This window comes from Meles meles, chromosome 12 (assembly GCF_922984935.1).
Source record: "Meles meles chromosome 12, mMelMel3.1 paternal haplotype, whole genome shotgun sequence".
Taxonomy (NCBI): domain Eukaryota; kingdom Metazoa; phylum Chordata; class Mammalia; order Carnivora; family Mustelidae; genus Meles; species Meles meles.
In genome coordinates, this window is record NC_060077.1 from 11,438,610 (window position 1) to 11,465,818 (window position 27,209).

The window sequence follows — 27,209 nt, forward strand, 5'->3', positions numbered from 1 at the left end:
CTTTTTATCACTGAATAATATTTCATCGTATGTGTGTATCACAGTTCGCTTATTCATTGGCCCATTGAAGGCCATCTTGGTTGCTTCCAGGGTTTGGTAGTTGTAACTAAAGCTGCCATAAATATTTGCGTGCAGATTTTTGTGTAAGTTTTCAGTTTATTTGGGTAGGTACCAAGGAGCACGATTGTTGATCACATGGCAGAGTATGTTTAGCATTTAAAGAAACTATCAGACTGTCTTCCAAGGTGGATGTACCATTTTACCTTCCCAGCAGCACTGAGTGAGAGGTGTTGTTGCTCCATGCGCTCACCAACATTTGATCTGTAACTTATTTTGAGTTATCTGTGTCTCATTTGCCCTGTACTGATTTGGGACCTTGATGAGCGAAGAGGGATCAGGTAGTAGTAGTAGGTTGTGGACTGACCTGTTTTAGAATTCACAGCTACCACCATTTCCCATTTATGACACTTCTCATCTTCTAGATCTTCTCATCTGGAAATGAATCTTTGCTTTTGTTAGACTTGGATAATAATTGATTCCTTTTTTCCTTAACACAATTTTATAACAGGTCTGAGAGATGACTACAGAAATATAAGATTGTATTCTGTACCATCCTGGCCATTTAGCCATTAAAATTGGCACCATGATTTTTTTTTTAATATTTTATTTATTTGACATAGAGAAATCGCAACTAGGCAGAGAGGCAGGCAGAGGGAGAGGAAGAAGCAGGCTCCCTGCAGAACAGAGAGCCCGATGCAGGGCTTGATCCCAGGACCCTGGGATCATGACCCGAGCCGAAGGCAGAGGCTTTAACCCACTGAGCCACCCAGGTGCCCTGGCACCATGATGTTTTTAATACTGAATTAAAATACTTTTTGAAACATCTCATACCAGCCTATGCATTTTTCATATTTGTCAAAGGAATATAATAACTATCATAATTTATTTTCATAGATTATCTCGATAATGGTAATAATAAAATGGCAATTCAAGAAGCAGATAAATTGTTGAAGAAACATAAGGATCTTCATTGTGCTAAGGTAAGGTCATTTGCTCTTGAGTTACTTATATTTGGTGGGTTATATATTATAATCTTAAAAGGGAAAAAGTGTTAAATCTGTTTAGTGACTCTGTTTTTTCAGGTCCCCCCCCCCCAGGTTTTGTTTTGTTTTGTTTTTTAAGCAGGTTCCATGCTTAGTGTGGAGCCCAACACAGGACTTGAATTCACAACTCTGAGATAAAGAGTTGCACACTCCACCAACTGGGCCAGCCAGGCACCTCTCTAAGCCATTTATTTTTCTGATGACTTAAATGCCATAAATAGTATTTAATTAAAAGCTAACTATTTGTTTCTTTGGATATTTTGGACATAATTTAGCTAATTTAATTATCTTATATTGATAGGCTTCTTTTTTTAAGCAGTGTTGTGCCTTTTCTTTATTTTTTTTAAGTAGGTTCCACGCCCAGTGTGGGATTTAAACTCACAACCTTGAGACTGAGCATTGAATGCTCTATAGACTGACAGCCAGGTGCCCCTATTGTGCCATCTTAATATTGCTGAAATAGAAAAGAATCTTTTTCTTAAAGATTTTATTTACTTGACAGAGAGAGGGAACACAAGCAGGGCACGTGGGAAGAGGGAGAAGCAGGCTTCCTGCCAAGTAGGGAGCCCAGTGCGGGGCTCGATCCCGGGACCACGCTCCCGAGCCGAAGTCTGATGCTTAATGACTTAGCCACCCAGGTGTCCCAGAAAGAATCTTGATGTGCTGAAATTTTTAGTAAAATATGGTTTACTTGATTAGCAGCCTAGGTGTACCTTACAACTTATCTTGTGTTTTCAAGTTGGCCTTCTTTGGCGCTTTTTTTTTTTTTTTTTTTAGATTTTATTTATATGGCAGTGAGGGAACACAAGTACAGGGAGCAGGAGAGGGTCCCCTCTAAGCGGGGAGTTTGGCTTATATTTTCATTTCTGTCCTTTTAAAACTAATGTTTTTCCTATGTATCAGGTTTTAAAGGCAATTGGTTTACAGAGAACTGGAAAGCAAGAGGAAGCCTTCACCTTGGCACAGGAGGTGGCGGCCCTTGAACCCACAGATGACAACTCGCTACAGGCACTGACTATTCTTTACCGGGAGATGCATCGACGTGTGTTTCTTTTTCACTGTTTTTAATACTGAGCTGAAGTTTTTGTTTCTTTCCTTTCTTTTTTTTTTTTTCTTAACATTTTATTTATTTTAGAGAGAGAAAGCATGTAAGGCGGGGAGGGGCAGAGGGAGAGAAGAGAGACACTTTTTTTTTTTTTTAAAGATTTATTTATTTGACAGATAGAGATTACAAGTAGGCAGAGAGGCAGGCAGAGAGAGAGAGAGGAGGAAGCAGGCTCCCAGCTAAGCAGAGAGCCCGATGCGGGGCTCGATCCCAGGACCCTGGGATCATGACCAGAGCTGAATGCAGAGGCTTTAACCCGCTGAGCCACCCAGGCGGCCCAAGAGAGACACTCTTAAGTAGGCTTCATACCCAGCTTGGAGCCCAGGTCGGGCTCCATCTCATGACCCTGAGATCATGACCTGAGCTGAAATTAAGAGTTGGACTTAACTGGCTGAGCCACCCAAGTTCCCCAAGCTTTTGTTTGTTTCTGGTTGAATTCTGTATTTGTTTCTTTTTGTTGGTTTGTTTTTTTAAGATTTTGTTTATTTGTCTTACAGACAGAGATCACAAGTAGGCAGAGAGGCAGGCAGAGAGAGAATGGGAAACAGGCTCCCCGCTGAGCAGAGAGCCCGATGTGGGGCTCGATCCCAGGACCCCAGGATCATGACCTGAGCCGAAGGCAGAAGCTTTAACCCACTGAGCCACCCAGGCGCCCCTGATTTCTGTATTTGTTCATTCGACTTATCACTCATGTTTTGAGTGGATGGCGATAGGCAAAATAATGCATTGACCAGGATTTGCAAAGACTGCAGGCAGAAAGGATATTTGACATGCATAGTACCCTGAGTTGGAATGAGAATTTGAGGTCAATTTGTGACATTTTGATTTATTAAATGGAAGAGTTACCCTTTTTTTACTATTTGATATGGAAAATTTCAGACATAAAAAAACCAGAGCAGAATAATAAATCTCACTATCCACCTTAAGTGATCATGTCACATGGCAAATTTTATCTGTATCCTATTCCCCTGCTAGATTATTTCTAAGTATATTCTACGTAGTCTACCGTTTCACCTGTAAATAAAGTTTTTTGTTATTAATTTCTAAAATCTTTTATTATGGTATGATATATATCTTCCATAATACATATTATAGAAGCTACATTTTACATAACACACTAGAATACTTGGTATGGAATAATGAACATTCATGAATCCACCAACCAACTTAAGAAACAGAGCATCATCTATACTGACAGCTTCCTATGTGTTCCCTATCAGTTTCACTTTCCCTTTTACATTCCAGCAGGTACTTGCTTTCCTGAATATATTTTATTATCTTGCTTTTAAAAAATCTTTATCACATTTGTTTTTCTAAGTAATACTTTATTAATTTTGCTCAGTTTTGACTTAAAAAGTTTTGCTCTCGGGGCACCTGGTGGCTCAGTCAGTTAAGCATCTGCCTTCATTCAGCTCAGGTTATGATCCCAGAGTCCCAGGATGAGTCCACATTGGGCTCCCTGCTCAGTGGGGACTCTGCTTCTCCTCATGCCCCTCACCCTACTTGTGCTGTCTCTCATTCTCTCTCTCTCAAATGGGTAAAATCTTAAAAAAAAAAAAAAAAAAGTTTTGCCCTCAAACCATCATGTTGTGTGCCTTAAAGTATACAATTTTTATGTGTTAGTTATTCCTCAATAAAGCTGGAAAAAATAAAATTTTGCCAACCTTGTGGATAGAAATGTTACTTTATAGTTTCATTATTCATTTTTTAAAAGATTAAAAGATTTTTAATTTTTAAAAAGATTTAAAAGATTTTCTTTATTTGAGAGAGAGAGAGAGCGCGCACTTGAGCAGAAGGGGAGGGGCAGAGTCAGAGGGAGAGGGAGAAGCAGACTTCCCGTTGAGCAGGGAGCCCAATGTGGGGCTTGATACCAAGATTCTGGGATCACAACCTGAGCTGAAGGCAGACACATAGGGATATGGTTTCTCCCCCGGTGTTTTTAAAAAAAATCATTTATTTCACAAATACTGAATGTTTCTCTGTGAAAAGTATTGTATCCAAGTCAAAGATGAAAGGGGGTCTCTCTGCCCATGTGTTACTCACAGTCTATAAGGGGAAATTCATGGGTAACTAGTTGGCTCAGTTAGTAGGGCATGTGACTCTTGATCCTCAGGGTCGTGGATTCAAGCCCCACATTGGATGTAGAGCTCAATTAAAAAAAAATAAGGAAATTCATGAAAGCACCGTATTCTACAGTATGTGTTTTTAAGTGTTTTAAGAGACTTATTTACAAAATATAAAGATGGCAGAAGGAAGCTGTGATCAGACTGGGTGGAGGTGCAGAGACGGTGTTTAGGGAAGGATTACATTTGAACTTTCACAGTTCCTTGCAGTTAGGATAACATTTGAGCTGGGTCTTGGTCTTGGATGATGTTCACTGAGTAGAAAAGAGAGGAAAGGAGAATCCAGGCAGAGGGAACAGAGTAAAGGGATGGGGAGGGATGATACAGCACAGGGGGTCTGGTGGGGCCACAGATAGTTCAGCGTGCTGGAACACCAAGTGCTGTGGGAAATAAGTACGAAGGAGACAGAGAAGCTGAATCCTGAGGGGTCTTATTTATATTGTAAATGTGCTGAGCTATTTCGTGCTTCATCAACTAACACCCAACCAAGAGAAGAGTAATGATCAGATGAGGCAAAACAAATACTTTCTTCTTCCTTAGTGACAAGAGACATCTATCTCCTCCAAAGGGGGAAAAAATTAAATGCTATTAAGATTTAAGGTATACTTCAATAATTAAAGAATATCCTATTTCTCTTTATCCTAGCGGAGTTAGTTACAAAACTCTATGAGGCAGCTGTGAAGAAAGTTCCCAATAGTGAGGAGTATCACTCTCACCTCTTCATGGCTTATGCCAGAGTGGGCGAATATAAGAAAATGCAACAGGTAACTTGATTCCAGACCTCCTGGACTGTGGGATTTGCCATTAGATACAAGTCTCCTTAAATGCGACTTAATTGTAGGAATGTGTGTGCATGTATATGGATGTTTGCATCTGTGTGGAGAGCTGAATCTGTGTTTGTGTGTGGAAATCAGGCAGATACTTTTCTTTGTGTGTTTTTTTTCTTGTTTTTCTTTGTGTGTTTTAAAGATGAACTATATTCAGGTTCTTTAAGTGTTTTATTTGGGGGAAATCTGGTTGTTCTTTGGTGTCCTGGTGGTATGTTTTCTTTGGTTCTGGTAAGTTGGCTTCAAATTGTCCCGGTGCATGAGATTGCTGTTATATTTTCAGAAAATGAGCAGAAATCCCAGAACTAAAGATGAACAGACTATAGAAAGATTAAAGTTTGCATCTATTTTGTAAATTTAACTCCTTGTAACCTGTTGAGATTTTTAAATCCACCTGGGAAAACTCCCCACTCTTTGGATACTTGTCTTTTTCGCCAGAGGCAGCTTATTCTCCAGTTAGCACATTTTAGATGTTCCATGTATTTAGATGTATGTGAAGAAGTCCATTTGGACTAGTGGGTGGGTAAAGTCAACATCCCAGAGAAGTGAAACTGTTAAGCCCATAAAGGGTTATGATGTCAAACTAGTATGTTTTTAGAAATGGCTTTGTTTGTGGTTATAATTTTTTCTGAAAGCAAGGCCTTCTTACTTGAGTTTTTGTTTTGTCTTATTCTTTACTTGAAATATCAGACTATAACAGATAAATTAGGGAGCATGGAAGGTACTATATTGATATAAATCCTTTCTCCTTAAAATTAATCTTTGTGTTCATAAAAGTTTTTAAATTACAAGAATTTTTTTCCCCAAATGTTTTTGAAGGTGTTTTATGTACTGATGGATTATATTCTCAGGAAAAATATGCAGAGATTATAATTTTTATTTTAATGTAAAATGAGTATATATTTTTAAATTGGCAACAGTAACATGTATGTATGTAAATATTTAATATCATTTTTACTTCTGTGCTTGCTTCGGCAGCACGTATACTAAAATATTTTTACTTCTAGGAAGATGTTTTAAGTAAAATATATTAAATGTCCATTAATACAGGTAGAGTTAAAGGAATTATGCTTCATCCACATGGTAGAATAAAATGCAACACCCACATCCCCTCAAATAGTACTATGTCTCTGTCTTATATCTCTAAGGGATACTTTTCTTTCTTTTAATTTCTTTTTTTTTAAAAGTGTATGTTAATTTTATGATCCCACAAAACGTATTTTTGAACTATGTTTATTACATATACACGCAATAAAATAACAGAAAGGACAAGAATGTGCAATGACAATATTAGGGTAAATTTTGAATGAAGAAGAAAATAATCTGCCACTTGAGCAACTTTTTTTTTTTTTTAAACAGTTGAACTTTACATGTTGGCAGAGATACACATATACTTTGGCATCCTGCTCTTTGCAGCCACTGCTTTGATGTGGCTTAATAGTCATTAATCCTTAATATGTTGTAGCTATATCTTGTTTTTTTGTTTTACTTATTTATTTAATATTTATTAAACATTTTATTTATTTGATAGAGATTACAAGTAGGCACAGAGGCAGGCAGAGAGAGGGGGAAGCAGGCTCCCCGCTGAGCAGAGAGCCTGACATGGGGCTCGATCCCAGAACCCTGGGATCATGACCTGAGCTGAAGGCAGAGGCTTAAACCACTGAGCCACCCAGGCGCCCCTATTGTTTGTTTTAAAGATTTATTTATTTGAGAGAGAGAGAAGTGAATCAGGGGGAGGAGCAGACAGAGAGGAAGAAGCGGACTCCTCTGAGCAGTGAGACATGGGGTTTGATGACATGTGGCTCGATCATAGGACTCTGGGATCATGACCTGAGCCAAAGGCAGATACTTAATCAAGTGAGCCACCCAGGCACTCTGTGATAGCTTGTTACATTATTCCATGCTAATATATTGGAAGAATGGAGCATTCTGGTGTTAAATGTTTCAGAATGAAATGTCTTATTTTTGTTTTACCTTTTTTGCTGCTTAAGATAGTTACAGTTTCTTAGTTTATGTGTATGTTTATTTTGAAAGTGGTATGTTAGTCTGGGTAGAAGGTAGTTTACAAATTAAATGTCATGTTTCTTGAGGGTGAGCACTTTTCTTTTGTTCACTGTGGAAACCTCAGTGCCTAGAATAGCATCTACACAATAAATTTTTTATAAATGAATGATTTGCCCTAACTTGTGGAGGTAAAAAAGAGAGGGAAACCAGGGAATCAGAAAACTTAAGGATTTCTGCTATCCGAAATGACATCCCTGGCAGGTAATATTTAAAATCATCTTTTTTTTTTTAAAGATTTTATTTATTTATTTGACAGAGATCACAGGTAGGCAGAGAGAGAGGAAGGGAAGCAGGCTCCCCGCTGAGCAGAGAGCCTGACTCGGGGCTCGATCTCAGAACCCTGAGATCACGACCTGAGCCGAAGGCAGAGGCTTTAACCCACTGAGCCACCCAGGCGCCCCCCCCCCTTTTTTAAAGATTTTACTTATTTATTTGACACAGAGAGAGAGATCACAAATAGTCAGAGAGGCAGGCAGAGAGAGAGGGGGAAGCAGGCTCTCTGCTGAGCAGCAACCCTGATGTGGAGCTCGATCCCAGGACCCTGAGATCATGACCTGAGCCAAAGGCAGAGGCTTAACCCACTGAGCTACCCAGGCGCCCCTTAAAATCATCTTGAATTAAGATTTGCTATGGGTTCAAAGGTGATTGGACTTTTCTTTTTCTGTATATGACATTCCTTTGTTCATTTGTTTTTTGACTTTCCTGTATTTTGAGTCTCCAGTTCACAGCAATGTTTTTTATTTTTTATTTTTCATGTTTAAAAAGATTTTATTTATTTATTTATTTATTTTACAGACAGAGATTACAAGTAGGCAGAGGGGCAGAGAGAGAGAGGGGGAAGCAGGCTCCTGGCCAACAGAGAGCCCGATGCGCGGCTCGATCCCAGGACTTTGGGATCATGACCTGAGCCGAAGGCAAGAGGCTTTAACCCACTGAGCCACCCAGGTGCCCCTTTATTTTATTTTATTTTAAGATTTTATTTATTTATTTGATAGAGAGAGCACAAGCAGGGGGAGGGGCAGAGGGAAAGGGAGAAGCAGACACCCTGCAGAGCAAGGGAAGTCTAATATAGGGCTGGATCTCAGGACTCCGGAATCATGACCTGAGCTGAAGGCAGTGGCTTAACCAACTGAGCCACTCAAGTGCCCCTCACCGCCGTGTTTTTTAAACTTGTGTGTCTTCAGAAGTTTTCTGTATCAGTGGAGTATCAGTGTTTGCAACATAGTATAGGATGCAGGCATGAAATTTTTGTCTTATTTTTTTTTGTATGAAAAGTTCATATTAATTTTATATTCTCCTTTTTTATTTCTGTATGTCATTATAAAAATGTTTTCTTTCCCCAGATGATCAAGTAAAATTGGTTTTCTAGCACTTTTTTTTATTTTTTTATTTATTCATTTGACAGAGAGAGAGAGATCACAAGTAGGCAGAGAGTCAGACAGAGAGAGAGGAGGAAGCAGGCTCCACGGAGCACAGAGCCCGACGCGGGGCTCGATCCCAGGACCCCGAGACCACGACCTGAGCCGAAGGCAGCGGCCCAATCCACTGAGCCACCCAGGCGCCCCGGTTTTCTAGCACTTTTCATTCCATTCCTCCAGGGTTTGGTATTAGAAGCAGGGACCTTAAGCCATCTTAGACTCTCCTTTTTTTTCTTTATTCTTTTTTTTTTTTTTAAGATTTTATTTATTTGTGAGAGAGAGAGGGAAAGCAGGAGAGAGCATGAGCAGGGGAGGTACAGAGGCAGAAGGAGAAGCAGACTCTCCACTCAGCAGGGAGCCTTAGGCAGGGCTCCATCCCAGGACCTTGAGATCATGACCTGAGCAAAAGGCAGATGCTTAACCAACTGAGCAACACCCCCCCCTCAGGCACCCTTTAGACTCTCCTTATCCTGTATGTCCATTTTGTCTCTAAATCATCTTGACTCTTACTCTATAGTGTCTTTGAGGTCTCTTTTCTGTTTGATCTACCTCATCCTGGTTTAGTTTCTTATTGCCTCATCTCCTATTTTTTTCCTTCATGGTACAGCTAAAATACTCTTCCTAGAAGAATATAGATGAGTACATGTCACTCCCTTACTCTATATAACAGACTCCTTTTTGAGTGCTTCACAACCAGGGTTATATGTTACCCTTTGGCCCTTTTCCCCTACCAATCCTCTTTTTTTTTTTTAAGATTTTATTTATTTATTTGACACACAGAAAGGGAGAGAGATCACAAGTAGGCAGAGAGGCAGGCGGGGGGGCGGGGGGAAGCAGGCTCCCTCCTGAGCAGAGATCCTGATGTGGGGCTCGATCCCAGCACCCTGAGATCATGACCTGAGCCAAAGGCAGAGGCTTTAACCCACTGAGCCACCCAGGTGCCCCTTATTATCTTAATCTTAATCCTTATTTATGGCCAAACATCCTATTTTTTCTTGTCAACATGTCTTTTCTTTCTTTAATATTTTTGTTCAGATTCATTTTGCTTCTACCTGGAATTGATTCACTCATTTAGCCGCTCAACCCAAATGTTTGTATTTGTGTATATGTATCCTTAACCCCATCTTTGCCTGTAGACATTCTGTTCGACCTTCAAGGTTTATGTGAAAGACTGCTACTTTGAAGAAGGCTTTATGATTAAATTCCCTTCCCTGCTTTCCTTTAAAGAAAGAAAAAGAAAGGAATGAACAAACTTAACCATGCCTTTTTTGGAGACAAAAAAGCATTGTATTTTTGTATAGGATGTTTATTTTTTTTGCCAAGTATTATTTTAGTCATTTGAACACGTCTTATCACTTTCCCTAGCTTTTAAGTGTGTTTGGGACCAGGACTCAATCTTTGTATCATGGGCAGGAATAGACATTTCCTTCCACTTAATAGGGACTCCGTGTAATTTTTCAAGTGGATTGAAGATAGGCAAAAGACTAAAAAAAAGGTTAACTGTGACAATTAGCTGAGTTCTTAGAATTGATTACTGATTGGCTAATTATGGGCAGATTCTCAGTTATACATAAATAGATCTACTTTGTTTCTTGTTTCCATGTCCCTGCTTTTAAGTATTTTATATTATACATTTCACAAAGAAAGGGTTCAGTTCTAGTTGGTATCTTGAAAGAACCTGATTGTTTTCCTAACCTAGGAATTACTATTTTTTTAATAATGTCAGAGTAAAGTTTTCTGATTTTAAGTTTAAATATACTGTCTGGATTTTTTTAATTTGTTTTACTATAACTGGTTAGTGCAGTATTTTTAGGTAAGTTTGTTGGTGTATATTCATAAGCCAAATTGTGTTTGTTGGTAGTCTCTCAGAACCATATTGGATTACTGTGTTTTCCAAAAATACTGATCTTTAATTTGAAGAAATATGTTTCAAAAGGTGAAATATTCCTGATGATATAAAAATTCACCTTCATGATTACCTATATTGGTATCCATAGAGAATATCCATCAAGTCACTAGGCAGTTAAAGTAACTATCTAGATCTTTAATTGCCCTCTGTATGATGTTTTCTAAATTAAGTATTTATGGCTCTCTGTCTTTCAGGCTGGCATGGCTCTATATAAAATTGTCCCCAAAAACCCTTATTACTTTTGGTCTGTGATGAGCTTAATTATGCAAGTGAGTATGGCATTTAGAATGGGATTGAGATTTGTTTTTATTTTTGTATATAGTTATTTGTCCTTGTCTTCTGAACAGCTTGGGTAATGTGTTGCGTCATGTGTCAAACAGGGATTTTACATACTGTCAGTTGACTTTTTGAGTTGGGGGGTTTGGTATTTATTCCTCATGAGTTGGTATATCGGTTTATTTGTGTGTAGCACAGACTGTATTTCCCCTGAATCTTAGATCGACTACTGGGTTATTTGATCAAGTATGAGCCTCGAATTATTTGATATTTTGCTTGAGGTTTTTTTTTGAGACAATACTGTTTAGTGAACACATTATTAAACTGGATGGCCTTGTTTTATCAATTCTTGTTTTTGAACCTCAATTTGCTCTTCTGCAGAATAGAGATCCTTATCTCTCAGAGCTACTGTCAGGACCAAAAGGAGATAGTGTGTAAGAGAAGATGGGAAGGAAAGAGTTAAAATGTAGCAGTTAAGTCAGAGAGGCTATGGGTATAGACAGGTTTGCGTTCATGTACTGGATTCAGGACATGTCTTAGCTGTTGGGGAATCTCATAGTTTATGTACGAAATAAGCATGATAGTTACCTTGAGCTATTGAGCTCTGAGCAGAATCTCAGGCAATGTTAAAATTATTAATATGCTTTGATTTTGATTATCAATCTAAGATAATCTTAATTATCGAAACTAGTTAATACTAGGCTGTATAAATGGAAGGTATTGGCCTTTTCCCTCCCAATATGTGAACGTCTCAAAAGGACATCTGAAGGGCTTTTCTCTTCAAACACCTGATGATACCCTTTACATATAATGAGCAGTGTAGGCATACCCCCTCTTAACATAGTTCTAGAAAAATGTATGAGTAACCTATTTAAAAGTTAGGCTATTTAAAAGTTTAGTTTATATAGGCCATTTAAAAGTTATTGTGGAAATCCAGTTTGTCAAAAATGTATAGAATAATGAATCTTTAACAAATCTCTTCTAAGGCAAACCGCTCTAATGTATCTTCGTGGCAAGTTCAAATTAGGTCTAATGTTTGACATGCTGGACTGATGATAATTATGTGCTGGGATCACAATAATGGTCTGCCTGGTAATATAAGTAGTGCAAGCGGGGGAGAAATTAGAATGAAACATTTATTTTTTCTCCCTATAGTCTATATCGGCACAGGATGAAAACCTCTCAAAAACGATGTTTTTGCCCCTTGCTGAAAGAATGGTAGAAAAAATGGTGAGAGAAGACAAGATAGAAGCCGAGGCTGAAGTGAGTAATGGAAGTCCTTCAAAAGACCTACTTTTGTATTCGCATGAGTTTGATATTGCTACAATATTATGTATTATCGTATTACAGTATTACAAACTGCTGTCTTACTCTAGTTAGAGAGCTGGGTCCTCATTCTTGCCTTTTGTATAAATATGAAGTTTTAGGCTTAAGTATAATGAACATTCTTACTGCTGATTTCATCTCATTTGAAGATAGTGTTCTTTTCTATTGATATTTTTTATATTAAATTAAAATTTAGTTTTTTTAAGTAGGCTCTGTACCCAGCAGGAGTCCAAGGCAGGGCTTGACTTCATGACCTTGATGTCAAGACCTGAGCTGATACCAGGAGTCTGACATTAACTGTCCGAGCCACCTAGATGCCCCTAGATAACTTTTTAAAAACACGCAAACGGTTGTTCTTATTGAAAAGTTTTTGATTGTTGCATTTCTTATTTGTTTTTTCTGTAAGGTTGAACTTTATTATATGATCTTGGAACGTTTGGGAAAGTACCAGGAAGCCTTGGATGTTATCAGAGGAAAATTAGGAGGTAATTTTTAAATATTTCTTAAAGTTTTTCTTCCTTCTATTTAAACATGAAAAAAAATTTTTTAATATTTTATTTATTTATTTGAGAGAGAGAAAGAAAACAGAGACAGGAAGCACAGCTGGGTGGACAGAGGGAAAAGCAGACTCCCTGCTGAGCAAGGAGCCTGACTTGGAGGCTTGATTCTAGGACCCTGAGATCATGATCTGAGCAGAAGGCAAATACTTAACTGACTGAGCCACCCAGGGTGCCCCACACATGAAAAATATTTATTGTGGAAAATTTCTTCCTTATACAGAAACATAAAGATATAAAGACATAAAAAATCACTTGTTTAATGTTCTTCCAGATTTTCCTGTATGTTATACATTTACTTTTGGAAAATATTTTATTTTTTAAAGATTTTATTTATTTGTCAGAGAGAAAGAGGGAGACGGCACAAGGAAGGGAACAGCAGGCAGAGGGAGAAGCAGACTCCCTATTGAGCAAGGAGCCTGAGTGGAACTTGATCCCAGAACCCTGGGATCAACCTTGTGCCATAAAGGCAGACACTTAACAACTGAGCTACCCAGGCGTTCCTAAGTAATATCATAAAATTGAAAATAATTCATGGATTCAGTAAATTTAAGATGTGTGAAAGAAAGATTATACCCCAGATCTCCAATCCTTTGTCCTCTAGGTTCTTTGCCAGTTAACTTGCTCTGTGTATCCTTCTACAGATGTACTTTTCCCCTCCTTCTTCTTCCTCTCAGTTTTTTCTTTCTTTCTTTCTTTTTTTTTAAAGATTTTATTTATTTATTTGTCAGAGAGAGTGAGTGCACAAAGCAGGGGGAGTGGCAGGCAGAGGGAGAAGCAGGCTCCCTTCATCAAGGAGCCCCATGTGGGACTCCATCCCAGGACCCTGGGATCATGACCTGAGCCAAAGGCAGATGCTTAACTGAGCCACCCCACCCCCAATTCGTAATTCAAATCACGAATTGAGAAGTACTCTACCTAGCTCATAGAGTAATCTTGACTTGACACAATGTTTCTATTAAAATTTTTTTTCTTGAAGATCTTTTAAAATTAATTAATTAAATTTTTTTTTTAAGATTTTTATTTATTTGACAGAGAGAAATCACAAGAGAGGCAGGCAGAGAGAGAGGAAGGGAAGCAGGCTCTCCGCTGAGCAGAGAGCCGGATGCGGGACTCGATCCCAGGACCCCGAGACCATGACCCGAGCCGAAGGCAGCGGCCCAACCCACTGAGCCACCCAAGATTTTATTTATTTGACAGAGAGCACAAGCAAGGGGAGTGGCAGGCAGAGGGAGAGGGAGATTTTATTTATTTATTTATTTATTTGGGAGAGAGCAAGAGAGTGAGTGTGAGCTGGGGAAGGAACAGAGGGAGAGAGACAAGAAGACTCCATTCTTTTTTTTTTTTTTTAAAGATTTTATTTATTTATTTGACAGAGAGAGATCACAAGCAGACAGAGAGGCAGGCAGAGAGAGAGAGAGGGAAGCAGGCTCGCCGCTGAGCAGAGAGCCCGATGCGGGACTCGATCCCAGGACCCTGAGATCATGACCTGAGCCGAAGGCAGCGGCTTAATCCACTGAGCCACCCAGGCGCCCCAAGAAGACTCCATTCTGAGTGTGGAGCAAAGTGCGGGGATCAGTCGCAGGACCCTGAGATCTAGACCTGAGCTGAAACCGAGTTGGACACTTAAACAACTGAGCCACCCAGACACACCAAGCTTTCTTTCTTTCTTCTTTTTTTTTTTTTTTTAATAAGCTCGACACCCAAAATGGGGCTCAAACTCAGAACCCCAAGATCAGGAGTCACAAGCTCTACTGACTGAGCCAGCCAGGCGTCCCTATGTCAAACTTTAATGTTTTTTAATCTGATAAAACATTTTACAACTTTTATTTAATTCTGAGGGAGGATAATTTTTTTATTTGTTTAAAAGCCATTATATTATTTTGAGCTGCTTTTTTTAAATTTTTATTTTATTTTATTTATTTAACAGAGAGAGAGCACAAATAGGCAGATCCACAGGGAGAGGGAGAAGTAGGCTCCCCATGGAGCAGGGAGCCCAGTGTGGGGCTTGATCCCAGCACCTGGGGATTATGACCTGAGCTGAAGGCAGACGCTCAACCCATTAAACCACTCAGCCGCTCCATCCTTTGCCTCTTTCTGAAAATGTGGTTAATCTTAATGATTTGCAAGAGCATTTTATCTGTTAAAGAAGTTAGCTCTTGGGGCGCCTGGGTGGCTCAGTGGGTTAAAGCCTCTGCCTTTGGCTCAGGTCATGATCCCAGGGTCCTGGGATCGAGCCCCACATCGGGCTCTCTGCTCAGCAGGGAGCCTGCTTCCTCCTCTCTCTCTGCCTGCCTGTGATCTCTCTCTCTCTGTCAAATAAATAAATAAAATCTAAGGAAAAAAAAAAAAAGAAGTTAGCTCTTTTCCATTGTAGTGAAAATACTTCTTCCCTTTTTGTTGGAAAACTTACATGTAGGAACTTCATAGAATGATCTAACCATTCCCCTTTGAAGATGTTTATGACGAAGATTTAGGTTCCTAACAACTATCCTTTTTTTTTTTTAATAAGAGAGAGAGATAGAGCAGGAACACAAGCAGGGGCAGTGGAAGGGGAGAAGCAGTCTTCCCAATGAGCAGGGAGCCCAATGTGGGGCACGATCTCAGAACCCTGGGATCATGATTTGAGCGAAGGTAGATGCTTAACGACTGAGCCACCCAGGTGCCCCACATTTACCCATTTTTGATGATTTCCTTAGGAGAAAGTCCTAGAAATCCAGTGTTGACAAACCTGGTTTTTAATTGTGCCTTTACAGTCATTGGAGGAATATAACTGTAGATGAGTGGCCTCACATTTCTCATTAGGAATCATTAGAAAATTTTATTTCAGTGATGTCTGAGTGGCTTATTCGGTTAAGCATCTGCCTTTGGCTCAGGTCATGGCCCAGGATCCTGGGATCAAGTCCCTCATCAGGCTCCTTGCTTAGCAGGAAGCCTGCCTTTCCCTCTGCCTGCACTACCCCTGCTTGTCCACTCTCTCTCTGACAAATAAATAAAATTTAAAAAATAAAATAAAATAACTTTATTTCATACAGGTATGTATAATCTTTACTTGACTGTGTGTGGTCAAAAAACGAATGCTGTTAACTAATTACATAAAATGAGAAGTTTTGTTATTTCTTTTTTTTTTAAATTTATTTATGTGAGAGAGAGAAAGTGAGCATGAGTTGGGGGACAAGGGAAGGGGCAGAGGGGAGAGGGAGAAGCAGACTCCCTACCGAGCAGCAGCCTGATCCCATGGGCTGATCCCAGGACCCTGAGGGTGCTTAACCAATTGAGCCACTTAGGCACCACCCCCTGCTTTTTTTTTTTTTTAAGATTTTATGTATTTATTGTTTTTATGTTGCTTATCTTTAATTCTTTAATTTCAGCCTCCTCGCAGATGGGTAAAGTCAGCCTTTCTGTTTTTACCCAGCTGGATTATAGTTTAGGATAGTTAAAATGAAGATTATCTGTAGGAAATTCATAATGTAGTTGTTGGTATCCGTAATTTACTAAGTTGTTCTGAAAGGTTGGGGTAAATCTCATTTGGTCAGAAACAGTAGTCATAGTTTTTCTGTTCCTAGCTGTTGGGAAAGTGTTTGATTCATCTCTGTTCATTTTTGTATTGCTCCTAACATCTCACCTTGCTCATCCCATTCCAGTCCAAGCTCATTCAATGTTTTGGAACTGTTTGTATAGATGGGTAGTCTGTCTATGGACTAAATATACTAGTTCCTAAATGCTTTTGGGGTTTTATAAGAGATCCTCAACTCAGTACATTCTAGATCCTTGTAGTTTATAGGAAACATGATTCTAAAAGTTTAGTATCAGAAATTTTTTTTTTCTTTTCAGGAAAATAATTTTAAATAAGATAATAGTTTATATCTACTAGTGGTCCCATTTTCTAAGAGAGGGAATAAGAAAGTGTGACATTTTCTTTCTTGTGTTTGGACTTTATTCTGCTTTCTGAGGAAAAATGAAACCAGCTTACCAATTTTTATAACTTTTAATTGTAGAGAAGTTGACAAGCGAGATTCAGAGTCGGGAAAATAAATGCATGGCTATGTATAAGAAGCTGAGCAGGTGGCCAGAGTGCAATGCCCTTTCCAGGCGCCTCTTACTGAAAAAGTGAGTAGATGGTTCTCTCTGGGCCGTGAGACTGGAGTGGGGCTCTCAGGTGTCACTACTGAATTTTTTTTTAATCTGTTGTCTTTTATATTTCCTGGGCATAAATCTTTCAGTAGTGTGGCCTAGGTATTTTTAAAAGTTTTTGATGAAATTTTATCTTTCAGTAAAGGGGTATAATGGAACTTATGCCATCAGAGTGCAAAGTATTACATCTTCAGAATGAATGCTAAAAATCATTAATTTGTTAAATTCAGTATTGGTCTAAAAGAAACATGTGTGTTGTGTCCCCCCCCGCCGCCACCGGCCACCCATTTTGAGGAAGTGCTAACATGAGAGTTTTCTGTTAAGAATATTAGTTTTCTGGACCTCTTTATTTCTTTGAAGGAAATATCTTACTTTAAACATGCCTCTGGAATTCCCTTTTCAGGTGGCAGAGGAAACTCAAAGGGAGGGTTGGGGTTTTCCTAGTAAAGACTAAAATGTAACCTAGAAAATAGACTATCATGGTTCCTAGGGCAGACTTGTCACAACTTGGGTTTAATCCTGTGTGCACCATTCAATCTGATTTTAGCTCAGATGACTGGCAGTTCTATCTGACTTATTTCGATTCTGTCTTTCGACTGATTGAAGAGGCCTGGACTCCTCCTGCTGAAGGTGAACAGTAAGTTGACTCCTTTCCTGAATTACAGTGACACTTTCTGGCATGGTGTAGCAAATGATTTCATTGGAAGCCTAATAGAATTCTTTTTTTGGTCTCAGTAGTGTATTCCTTTCAAAGTAAGATATTTCATTTTTTACAATTACAAAATAAATGTGTTCATTGTAAGAAATCTTAAAACTAAGTCCAGAAATGTATGGTGTAGAAAGTTCCTAAATATCTTACGACTCCAGAAATAACATTTTTTTCCCCATTTTTATTGAGATATAATTGACTCAGAGATAATTTTTTTTTTTTTAAGTAAGTTCTATGCCCAGTGTGGGGAAATTGAAAATGTAGGCCTTCTGAACCCAAGATCAAGTCGCATGCCCTGCCAGCTGAGCCAGCCAGGTGCCCCCAGAGATAACTCTTGATGATAGTTTAGAGTCCTTTCTTCCAGATTTATTTTGTCAACATACTAATGTAATTATTCTCATTATTTAACATAAAAATTCAGTTACAGTAGACATAATGGTTTGCAACTTGGTATTTTCTCCCTTAAAATATATCTTGGGCATCTTCCATATATGGTATATATAGATTCGTTTCATTCTTTTTTTTTTTTTTTAAGATTTTATTTATTTATTTGACAGACAGAGATCACAAGTAGTCAGAGATGCAAGCGGAGAGAGAGGAGGAAGCAGGCCTCCTTCTGAGCAGAGAGCCGATGCTGGGCTTGATCCTAGGACCCTGGGATCATGACCTGAGCGGAAGGCAGAGACTTAACCGACTGAGCCACCCAGGCGCCCCGTTTCATTCTTTTTAGTGACTTAAGAGAACTCTACTTTAGAGATGTAATTCATTTAACCTGTTCCCCATTGATGGACTGATGAACACTTGGATTGTTGCTGGTTTCCTTTTTTTTTTTTCTTTGCTATTCTAGACAAAAAACACAAACATAAATGGGATCTTTTTAAAAAGTAAGGATTTAAGGTGGTGATGAGCTGATGCTTACTTTGTAATATTAACTGAGTGATCTAATTTTTCTCAGCCTTCATTCTTCAAGCAATAAAGTAAAATTTACTTAGATTTTTTTTATCAGTCAATATTTTATATATGTAAAGTTATCCATTCTTTCTTTTTATTTTTATTAAAGGTTTTATTTATTTATTTGACAGAGAGGGAGAAGCAGGCTCCCTGCTGAGTGGAGAGCCCGATGTGGGGCTTGATCCCAGGACCCTGAGATCATGACCCGAGCCCAAGGCAGAGGCTTAACCCACTAAGCCACCCAGGCGCCCCTCCATTCTTATTTTAAAGAAAGAGGTAGAGGTAACTAGTCACAGTCCGGTAATCAGATGCCAGAATTGGGAGTAATCCTTTGCCATGTTAGTTGTCAGAATGTGCTCATAGTTCTCTTTTACTCCCTTACTATTTTATAATTATCAGAGTGGTTTTTATTTTTTAATTTGTTTCTTGAAGTCAATTTCGCTTCACTTTTAAGTTTTAGGATGTACAGTAGAGGTACAAAATACCTTTTTTCATGTGTGTTTATACCTAGCTCTTTGGAAGGAGAAGTGCATTATTCTGCAGAAGAAGCTGTGAAGTTTATAGAAGATCAGATAACAGAAGAATCTAAAAGTTCCCGCCATCTCCGAGGACCACATCTCGCTAAACTTGAACTGATCAGACGTTTAAGACGTCAAGGTTTTAATGATGAGTACAAACTGGGTAAGAACCCTTAATATGATTTGGGAACTTTGGAGAAGATACAGGGATGCCCTCCATACCAAGTGCAGTATTCATTCTCTGAGGTCTGTGATGATAAGTCATGTTTGGGAAGCAAATATCTTCATAACCTGAAAATATTTACTCATGAATAGATTACTGTACCGTTATCTCTCAATCATGTCTTCAACTCTACATTAGCATCTCTTAAATTTGCAGAAGCAAATCATCTCTGTTCATTTTAATCTAATTAATGCTCTTTGCAGCTTTTTTTTTTTTTAAGATTTTATTTATTTATTTGAGAGAGAGACAGTGAGAGAGAGCATGAGAGGTGAGAAGGTCAGAGGGAGAAGCAGACTCCTCATGGAGCTGGGAGCCTGATGTGGGACTCAATCCTGGGACTCCGGGATCCTGACCTGAGCCGAAGATATTTGCTTAACCAACTGAGCCACCCAGGCACCCTTTGCAGCTTATTCTAAAATTAACTGTGGGCTTCTCTCATTCCCTTCCTAGAGTTTTCACAACCAATTTTGAACTCCATGTTGACTTCTTTAGGTTGACTTCAGGAACCTCAGTCTCACAGAATTGCCAATGAAAATTTTCGTTTGATCCTTAGCTAATCCTCAGCAAATGTTAACATAGATTCCATTGTTTCTTTCCAAAGTTCGATATAAAAGTATTTGGATCTGTGTTGGCACTTGCTATGTCCATATTCTGTCTTTCTCTTCCTTCTTTCCACCCTGCATAATAGAGATTTGTGTTTATCTAGTCACCACCATTGTCATTTTTTTTTTGAAGTAAGCTCTGCTTGCAACATGGGGCTTGAACTTATAACCCCAGGATCAAGATTCACATGCTGTATGGACTGAACCAGTCAGGCGCCCCAGTCAGGCGCCCCTCCACAAATTTTTTTTTTAAGATATTATTTATTTATTTGAGAGAGACCACGAGTGGGGTGAAGGGCAGAGGAAGAAGCAGACTCCCCGTTGAGCAGGGAACCCAACACAGGGCTCAGTCGCAGGACCTTGGGATCTGAAGGCAGACCTGAGCCCAAGGCAGACACTTAATCAACTGAGCCACCCAGGTGCCCCCACAACACTTCTTTTTTTTTTTTTTTTTTTAGATTTTATTTATCTGACAGGCAGAGATCACAAGTAGGCAGAGAGGCAGGCAGAGAGACAGGAAGCAGGCTCTCTGCTGAGCAGAGAACCCAATGTGGGGCTCGATCCCAGGACCCTGAGATCATGACCTGAGCCGAAGGCAGTGGCTTAACCCACTGAGCCACCCAGGCGCCCCTGCACAAAACTTCTTTTACACAGATCAGTAAGTGATTTTTAGTGTCTTGGATCAGCGTCCTTTGAGAATCTGATTAAAGCCATGGGCTTTTGTTCTCTGAAATGTGGACAGAAACCAAGACCTAAAATCTTACAGAAACTCTGGTTTAATTTGAGAGCATTTTATTTTTTATTATTTTATTTTTTTTTAATTTTTTGTTTTTAATTTTGTTTTTAATTTGAGGAAAAATAAAAGGCACTGGTAGCTTCTGTAGATCCATGTTTAAATTTTCCACAGTGAGTGATCTTGTGGGAGTTACTGGCTTGGTACTCTTCCCATTTTCTTTTGTGTTGTGCGTGTGAAACATTCCCTTTAGTTAACATTTAATACTTCCAAGAACTATGGAAAGAAGCATGTTTGTTTAATGTTTGTATATAAACTTCAGTCTTTATTTAAATTTTAATGAAAACTTTTTAGGTATTTAAACTTTAATTAATGAAAAGTGTCATATTTCCTAAGTGTAATAACAAGTAAACTAGTTGAGATTGTAGATTCAGCTCCTTTTTAAAATACTTGTTTAAATGGGCAAACCATCCTGCAGCCCTCATTGTCATTCTCATTCAAGTATTCAAGCAAAATTTTATTTATTTTTTTAAAGTTTTTATTTATTTGAGAGAGAGATAGAGCATGAGCTGGGGATGGGGCACAGGGAGAAGCAGACTCTCCATTGATCAGGAGCCTGATGGAGGGCTTGATCCCAAGACCCGAGATCATGACCTGGGTTGAAGGCGGATGCTTAACTGACTGAGCCACCCAGGTGCCCCATCAAGCAAAATTTTAATTTAATTGAAATAAATATTTTTTGGGGTGCCTGGGTGGCTTAGTGGGTTAAAGCCTCTGCCTTTGGCTCAGGTCATGATCCCAGGGTCCTGGGATCGAGCCCTGCATCGGGCTCTCTGCTCAGCGAGGAGCCCGTTTCCTCTACTCTCTCTGCCTGCCTCTCTGCCTACTTGTGATCTCCTTCTGTCAAATAAATAAATAAAATTTTTAAATGAAAAAAAAAATTTTCAAATCAGACCTCTTAAATTTGCAGAAGCAAATGTAGTGATTTCTTTTTCTCTCTCAGGTGATCCAGAAGAATTAATGTTCCAGTATTTTAAAAGATTTGGGGATAAACCTTGTTGTTTTACAGACCTCAAGGTGTTTGTTGACCTCCTACCTGCTACACAGTGTACAAAAGTAAGTACAGTTCAGAATTCTGTTGGGTACCTGTATTAATTGTAACTAGGTTAAATCTGTGTGTGAGTGGTGAACACGAGATGCCAAGGTAACTGCTCTAGCAAGCCAAGGATTCCAGGTGCTAACAGATTAAGAGATGATTTCTTGTTAAATTTAGCCATGAAGAGAATAAGCCTCTGATGGATAATTGGATTGTCTTTTTGTTTTACGGTGTGTTTTTGTTTTGTTTTGCTTTAAGATAATTATAGATACATGCAGTTGTAAGAGAAATAATACAGAGAGCTCTGTATAGCCCATTCCCATTTTGCCCCACTGGTAACGTCTTGCCTAACTATAGTATATTATCATAATTAGGAAATTGACATTGATACAATTCACTGACCTTGTGGAGATTTCAGCAGGGTTTTTTTTTTTAAAGATTTTTTTTTTATATATTTTATTTATTTGACAGAGAGAAATCACAACTAGGCAGAGAGGCAGGCAGAGAGAGAAGAGGAAGCAGGCTCCCTGCAGAGCAGAGAGCCCGATGCGGGGCTCGATCCCAGGACCCTGGGATCATGACCCGAGCCGAAGGCAGAGGCTCTAACCCACTGAGCCACCCAGGCGCGCCTAAAGATTTTATTTATTTATTTTATAGGCAGAGATTACAAGTAGTCAAAGAGGCAGGCAGGGAGAGAGGAGGAAAGAAGCTCTCCGCTGAGCGGAGAGCCCGATGTAGGGCTCGATCCCAGGACCCTGAGACCATGACCTGAACTGAAGGCAGAGGCTTTAACCCACTGAGCCACCAAGGCGCGCCGAGATTTCAGCAGTTTTACATCTGGGTGTGTACGTGTGGTACGTTACATGTGTATTTAGTGCAGTGTATTGCACGTGGACTCAGTGACCCCTGCCAGCATCAAGATACAGAACAGTTCCACCACCAGGATCCCACGCGCTACCCCTTTTTACCCGCAGCCATCTCCCTGCACCTTCCCCTTTCCCTGTCTCTCTGTCCCCTGGCAATCATTAATATGGTTTCTATTTCTGTAATTTTGTCATTTTAAGAATGTTATGTAATAGAGCCATAGTATGTGTAGCTTTCTGAGATTGACTTTTTTCCTCCCTCAGCATAATTTTCTGGAGTTTTATCCATGTTAATGTTTCAATAGTTCATTCTTTTGTATTGCTGAATAGTACTCTGTCGTATGGATGTGCCACCATTTCTTTATAAACTGTTGAAGGACATCCAGTTTCCTGTTTTTGGCTGTTACAAATAGAGCTGCTCTGGACATTTGTGTGTGGGTCTTTTTGTGTGAACTTGTGTCTTCATTTCTATGAAAAAAATGCCCAGTAGTGTAATGATAGCTACCTGTTTAGTTTTGTTTTTTTTTTAAAGAAATGGCCAAACTTTTTCACAGTTGCCATTCCGTTTTAAATTCCTGTTAGCAGTAAATGAGTGATCTAGTTTCTCTGCATCTTCATCAGGATTTAGTGTTGTCACCATTTTTTATTTTAGCCATTCTGGCAGGTACATAGTGATATTTTATAGTGGTTTTAATGTGTATTTCCTTCTTGGTTAATGGTGTTGAACGTCTTTTCATGTGCTTATTTGCCAACTTTATATTCTCAGTGAAATATGTGTTTCTGTTTTTTGCTCCCTTCATAGTTCGTTTTTGTTTCTTTACTGTTGAGTTTTGAGAATTTGGATATTCTAGATACAACTCCTTTGTCAGATACGTAGTTTCACATATTTTCTCCCAGTCTCTGCTTACCTTTTCATCCTTTAATAGGATCCTTTGCAGAGCAAGGTTTTACATTTTGATGCATTTATTTTGGAATAATTTTAGATTTATAGAAAAGTCACAAAGATAGTACAGAAAGTTACACTGTAGTCTTAACCCTTGTTTGTTAATATCTTAAATTACCATGGTACATTTGTCAAAACAAGACACTGGTACACTATTACTAACTAACGCCTAGATTTTATTTAGATTTTCCCAGTTTTCTCATTAATATCCTTTTTCTGTTCTGTGATCTAATCCAGTGTACCATTTTGTAGTTAGCTGTCATATATTAGGAGTTTTTGCTGTGAATGAACCAATGTAAATTTCTTACATAATGAAATGGAGACGCTTATCTTTAGACTCCTCATCCACAGCAATGTGTACTGGGTCAGATTGCTCACCCATTGCTGGGAACTTCATCCCTATTCCACAGTATGAATTTTTAGCGGTTAGTTCAGAGCGTCCCTGGTAGTGAGCAGGTGGAGTACTCTACCAGTTGGAAGAATAGTGTATGTGGGGTAGGATAGAGCACCATGTAAAGAAACAGGGGCGTGTATAAAAGAAAGTCCGTGACTTGATCAGTTTGACTCAAATACCTCTGCAATTAGTGAAGGTTGCAGTGAAGCCTTCTTATCACAGGGTTGCCACCACCTGTTATTCCAGAGTGCCTTCTGTCGCCCCCATAGTGGAGGTTACTGGAGAATTTTTTGGTGGTTCTATGTTCAGTCCACCAGGTTTGATACTTGGCAGTCTTGAGGGTGACGTATCTAGGGCAGATGGAGCAGTGCTTTCCCAAACTGGTAAGTAGCTAATGATCTTTCGGTTGTGAAATGACTGTTACCATTCACCTTGGTTTAGTAAAACTGTTCTTGGAGTGCTGTGTTTACAGGGCTCAGGTCAAGCTTTAGAAGTTTCCAGATTAATTGTAGGATATCCAGAAAAGAAGTTCTGGTTTGTAGGAGGACTTGAAAGCATAGGAGAGAGAAATGGAAGAGAGGTTTGGTCTGGTGAGGACACAGTCCTTCCTTTCTCATAATTGAAAAGCTCCCGTACAAAAAGGGAATGAGAATTGGGATCTGCAGGAAGTTGTTACAGGGAATTCAGAATTTGGGCAGTCGAAAAAAGGTCTTTCTAGCAGTTAGATTCTCTAAAAATACAATGTGTGAGTTTCATGTTACTAGAGCAATTTAAGCAGAATCTAGAACCATGTGGAAGAGATTTTTTTAGTTAGTATTTGTTGCAGATATTATGTACTAAGTGCTAAGATTTGGAACAGTTGATCATGTCTTCCGTTGGTTCCCATCTTAGAAGTTGAAGCATTAACTAATGAGGCTGCATTAAAGGGACACTTAGTTGCCTTCAGCTGAGATTCATAAGGGTTTGCTAATGTGTATCTAGTATAAGCAGCTCTACTGTATTCGTATGTTTGAAACTCTTGGGTCATCTCATGTGACCTCATATAGAAAACAGTCTATTGAGATGAACCCTCTAGAAATGCTGGAATACTAGCAGTGATGGGTAGTCCTTGTTCTGTGAAACAAAGGATTTAAAGCGGTTGGAATGAGTTTTGTAGACCCACATAAATTTTCATTGAGGGGGTAATTTTGCTGCCACAACTTTTTAAATGTAGGATGACTTCAGTAGCTAAAAATTCTGCCTCTCAGCAGTGTGTTTGTCAGAGGATTGCAAACCATTTAAGTAAATTTCAAGCTGAGAGCTAGAGTCCCAATCTTTTAAACTGGGACGAGCCCCTACAGGTAGGCCACTGAATCCAATTATCCTGAAGTGGCTCACCCAGAGTGATGTTTTCATCCTTTGACTTCCTTTGCCTTGGGGTTTTAAGCTAAACAAATGATGACAGTTTTTAAAGAATCTTTTTGCATAGCATTAAAATGGTACATACTAGAATAAAGAATGAATGCATTGTTTCATGACAAAGTTTATCTGGAAGATTCTTTAGCATTCCTTGAAGAAGGCATTAATGATAAGCATCACTAATATATAGAGTAGCTTACAAGAATGGAACAGCTGACAGGAGAAGCTATATAGGCATTTAATCAAAAATACCAAAACTGGGGCTGCAGTTTCTTTGTTGCACATGATTATCTGATCATAATAATTAAAATTCATACATTTGGAGACAAATTGAAGCAACACTGGTACAGATGTGAGACTGCACAAGTGGGGTTTTCTTTTTTAATTTTTATTTTTATGAAAAAATTACATGGATAAAGTTGAAAAAGCCAAATGGTACGATAAGGCTTCTCTTAAAGACAGTAGCAGCTCTTTGCCACCTTCACCCTGCTTCTGGTTCTCTACAGGCAGATCGCTTTCAGCTCCTACCTGTGTCTTCTGTGATTTACCTCAGTATTTCTAAATTACAGATTTGTGTAACTTTGTTTGTTTTTACAGTTACAGTCTTCCTCTGTTGGAGCCCTTTCGTGGAAGGATGATCATCTCACTTACCACATTCCACTTCTCTCCTTACGTGCTAGTACCCCAATTTAGTTTAGTGTTTATTCAGAATTTGTATTGTTGGGAAATTTTATGAAGATTACTTTTCTTACACAGCTTACTTTCTCAGAATTAATCTTTTTTTTGACTGACCCCAATCTGACAGAACCATGAAAGTATAAAACTGTTCTTCAGTTTGTCTAAAACATCAGGTGATCTTCCATTTCATTCTACCACAAACCTTTTCTATCCTCCCGCCCCTTACCCTCACCTCAGAAAATATGTTTTTTTTAAAGATTTTATTTAAGAGAGAGAGCTGAGAGAGAGGGAAAAGCAGACACCCCACTGAGCAGGGAGTCCGACATGGGGCTTGATCCCAGGACCGTGGGATCATGACCTGACCCAAAGGCAGATGCTTAACCACAGAGCCACCCAGGCTCTCCTAAAATCATTTTAATGCAAGATGTTAGCATTGGGAGAAACTGGATGAGAAGGGTACCTGGGATCTCTCTGGATTATTTCTTAAATCTGCATGTGAATCTGTATCTGAAAATAAAACTTTAATTAAAAAGCAACATAAGGCCGCTGACATAACTATTCCTCTTAACGTGTAATATTTTCTGTAAGAATTCCCTTGTATATTAGTTGTAATTGTAGGTTTGTTTTTGGTAATCTGCTCTTTTTATAGCCTTCCTAATCAAGCTTTTCATTGTCATATCATTATATCATGTTGTGTGGACTAATTTATGAAACATTTTCACAATTCTTTTAATCTGTTAGTATAGTACCCGGTATTGAGAGATGACTTGTGGCCAGCAGTTAATGAGAATGCCATTTCTGTTGCCTTTTATCAGCATTGTGTGCTGTTAGAAATTTTTTTGTTTTAGTAATTTTGGTAGATAGAAAATGCCTTTTTCTAGATCACTTCAGCATTTGTTAATTACGGCCTGCCAAAGATGAGTTCTCTTTTGAGATTGGTGCCTTTTTTCTACATTGCAGTTTATTAATCAGTTACTTGGAGTTGTTCCTTTGTCGACACCAACTGAGGAGAAGCTGGCGCTGCCTGCGGACATCAGAGCTCTGCAGCAGCATCTGTGTGTCGTGCAGCTGACGAGGCTGCTCGGCTTGTACCACACTATGGATAAAAACCAGAAGCTGAGTGTTGTCAGAGAACTGATGCTAAGGTATCAGCATGGACTAGAATTTGGTGAGCATTCTTTCAAAATGTGTAGTAGTTGCCTGATTTGCTAAGTTTTAGTCTGTTGGTTTTGTTTTTGTTTTTTTTTTTAATCACT

At 39.0% G+C, this 27,209-nt stretch overlaps 1 protein-coding gene across 1 annotated transcript in view; it reads left to right on the top strand.

The window, feature by feature from the left end:
• Nucleotides 1-379: 379 nt before the first annotated feature.
• LOC123954386 (N-alpha-acetyltransferase 25, NatB auxiliary subunit-like) overlaps nt 380-27,209 on the top strand; it is a 60,043-nt gene continuing 33,213 nt past the window's right edge. Inside the window, exons 1-12 of the mRNA XM_046025510.1 lie at nt 380-398; nt 955-1,040; nt 2,007-2,145; nt 4,977-5,095; nt 10,747-10,821; nt 11,984-12,091; nt 12,561-12,639; nt 16,710-16,821; nt 17,393-17,482; nt 19,017-19,186; nt 21,585-21,697; nt 26,914-27,121. Coding sequence (XP_045881466.1) covers nt 380-398; nt 955-1,040; nt 2,007-2,145; nt 4,977-5,095; nt 10,747-10,821; nt 11,984-12,091; nt 12,561-12,639; nt 16,710-16,821; nt 17,393-17,482; nt 19,017-19,186; nt 21,585-21,697; nt 26,914-27,121 — 1,318 coding nt within the window. The remainder of the gene's footprint in view (nt 399-954; nt 1,041-2,006; nt 2,146-4,976; nt 5,096-10,746; nt 10,822-11,983; nt 12,092-12,560; nt 12,640-16,709; nt 16,822-17,392; nt 17,483-19,016; nt 19,187-21,584; nt 21,698-26,913; nt 27,122-27,209) is intronic.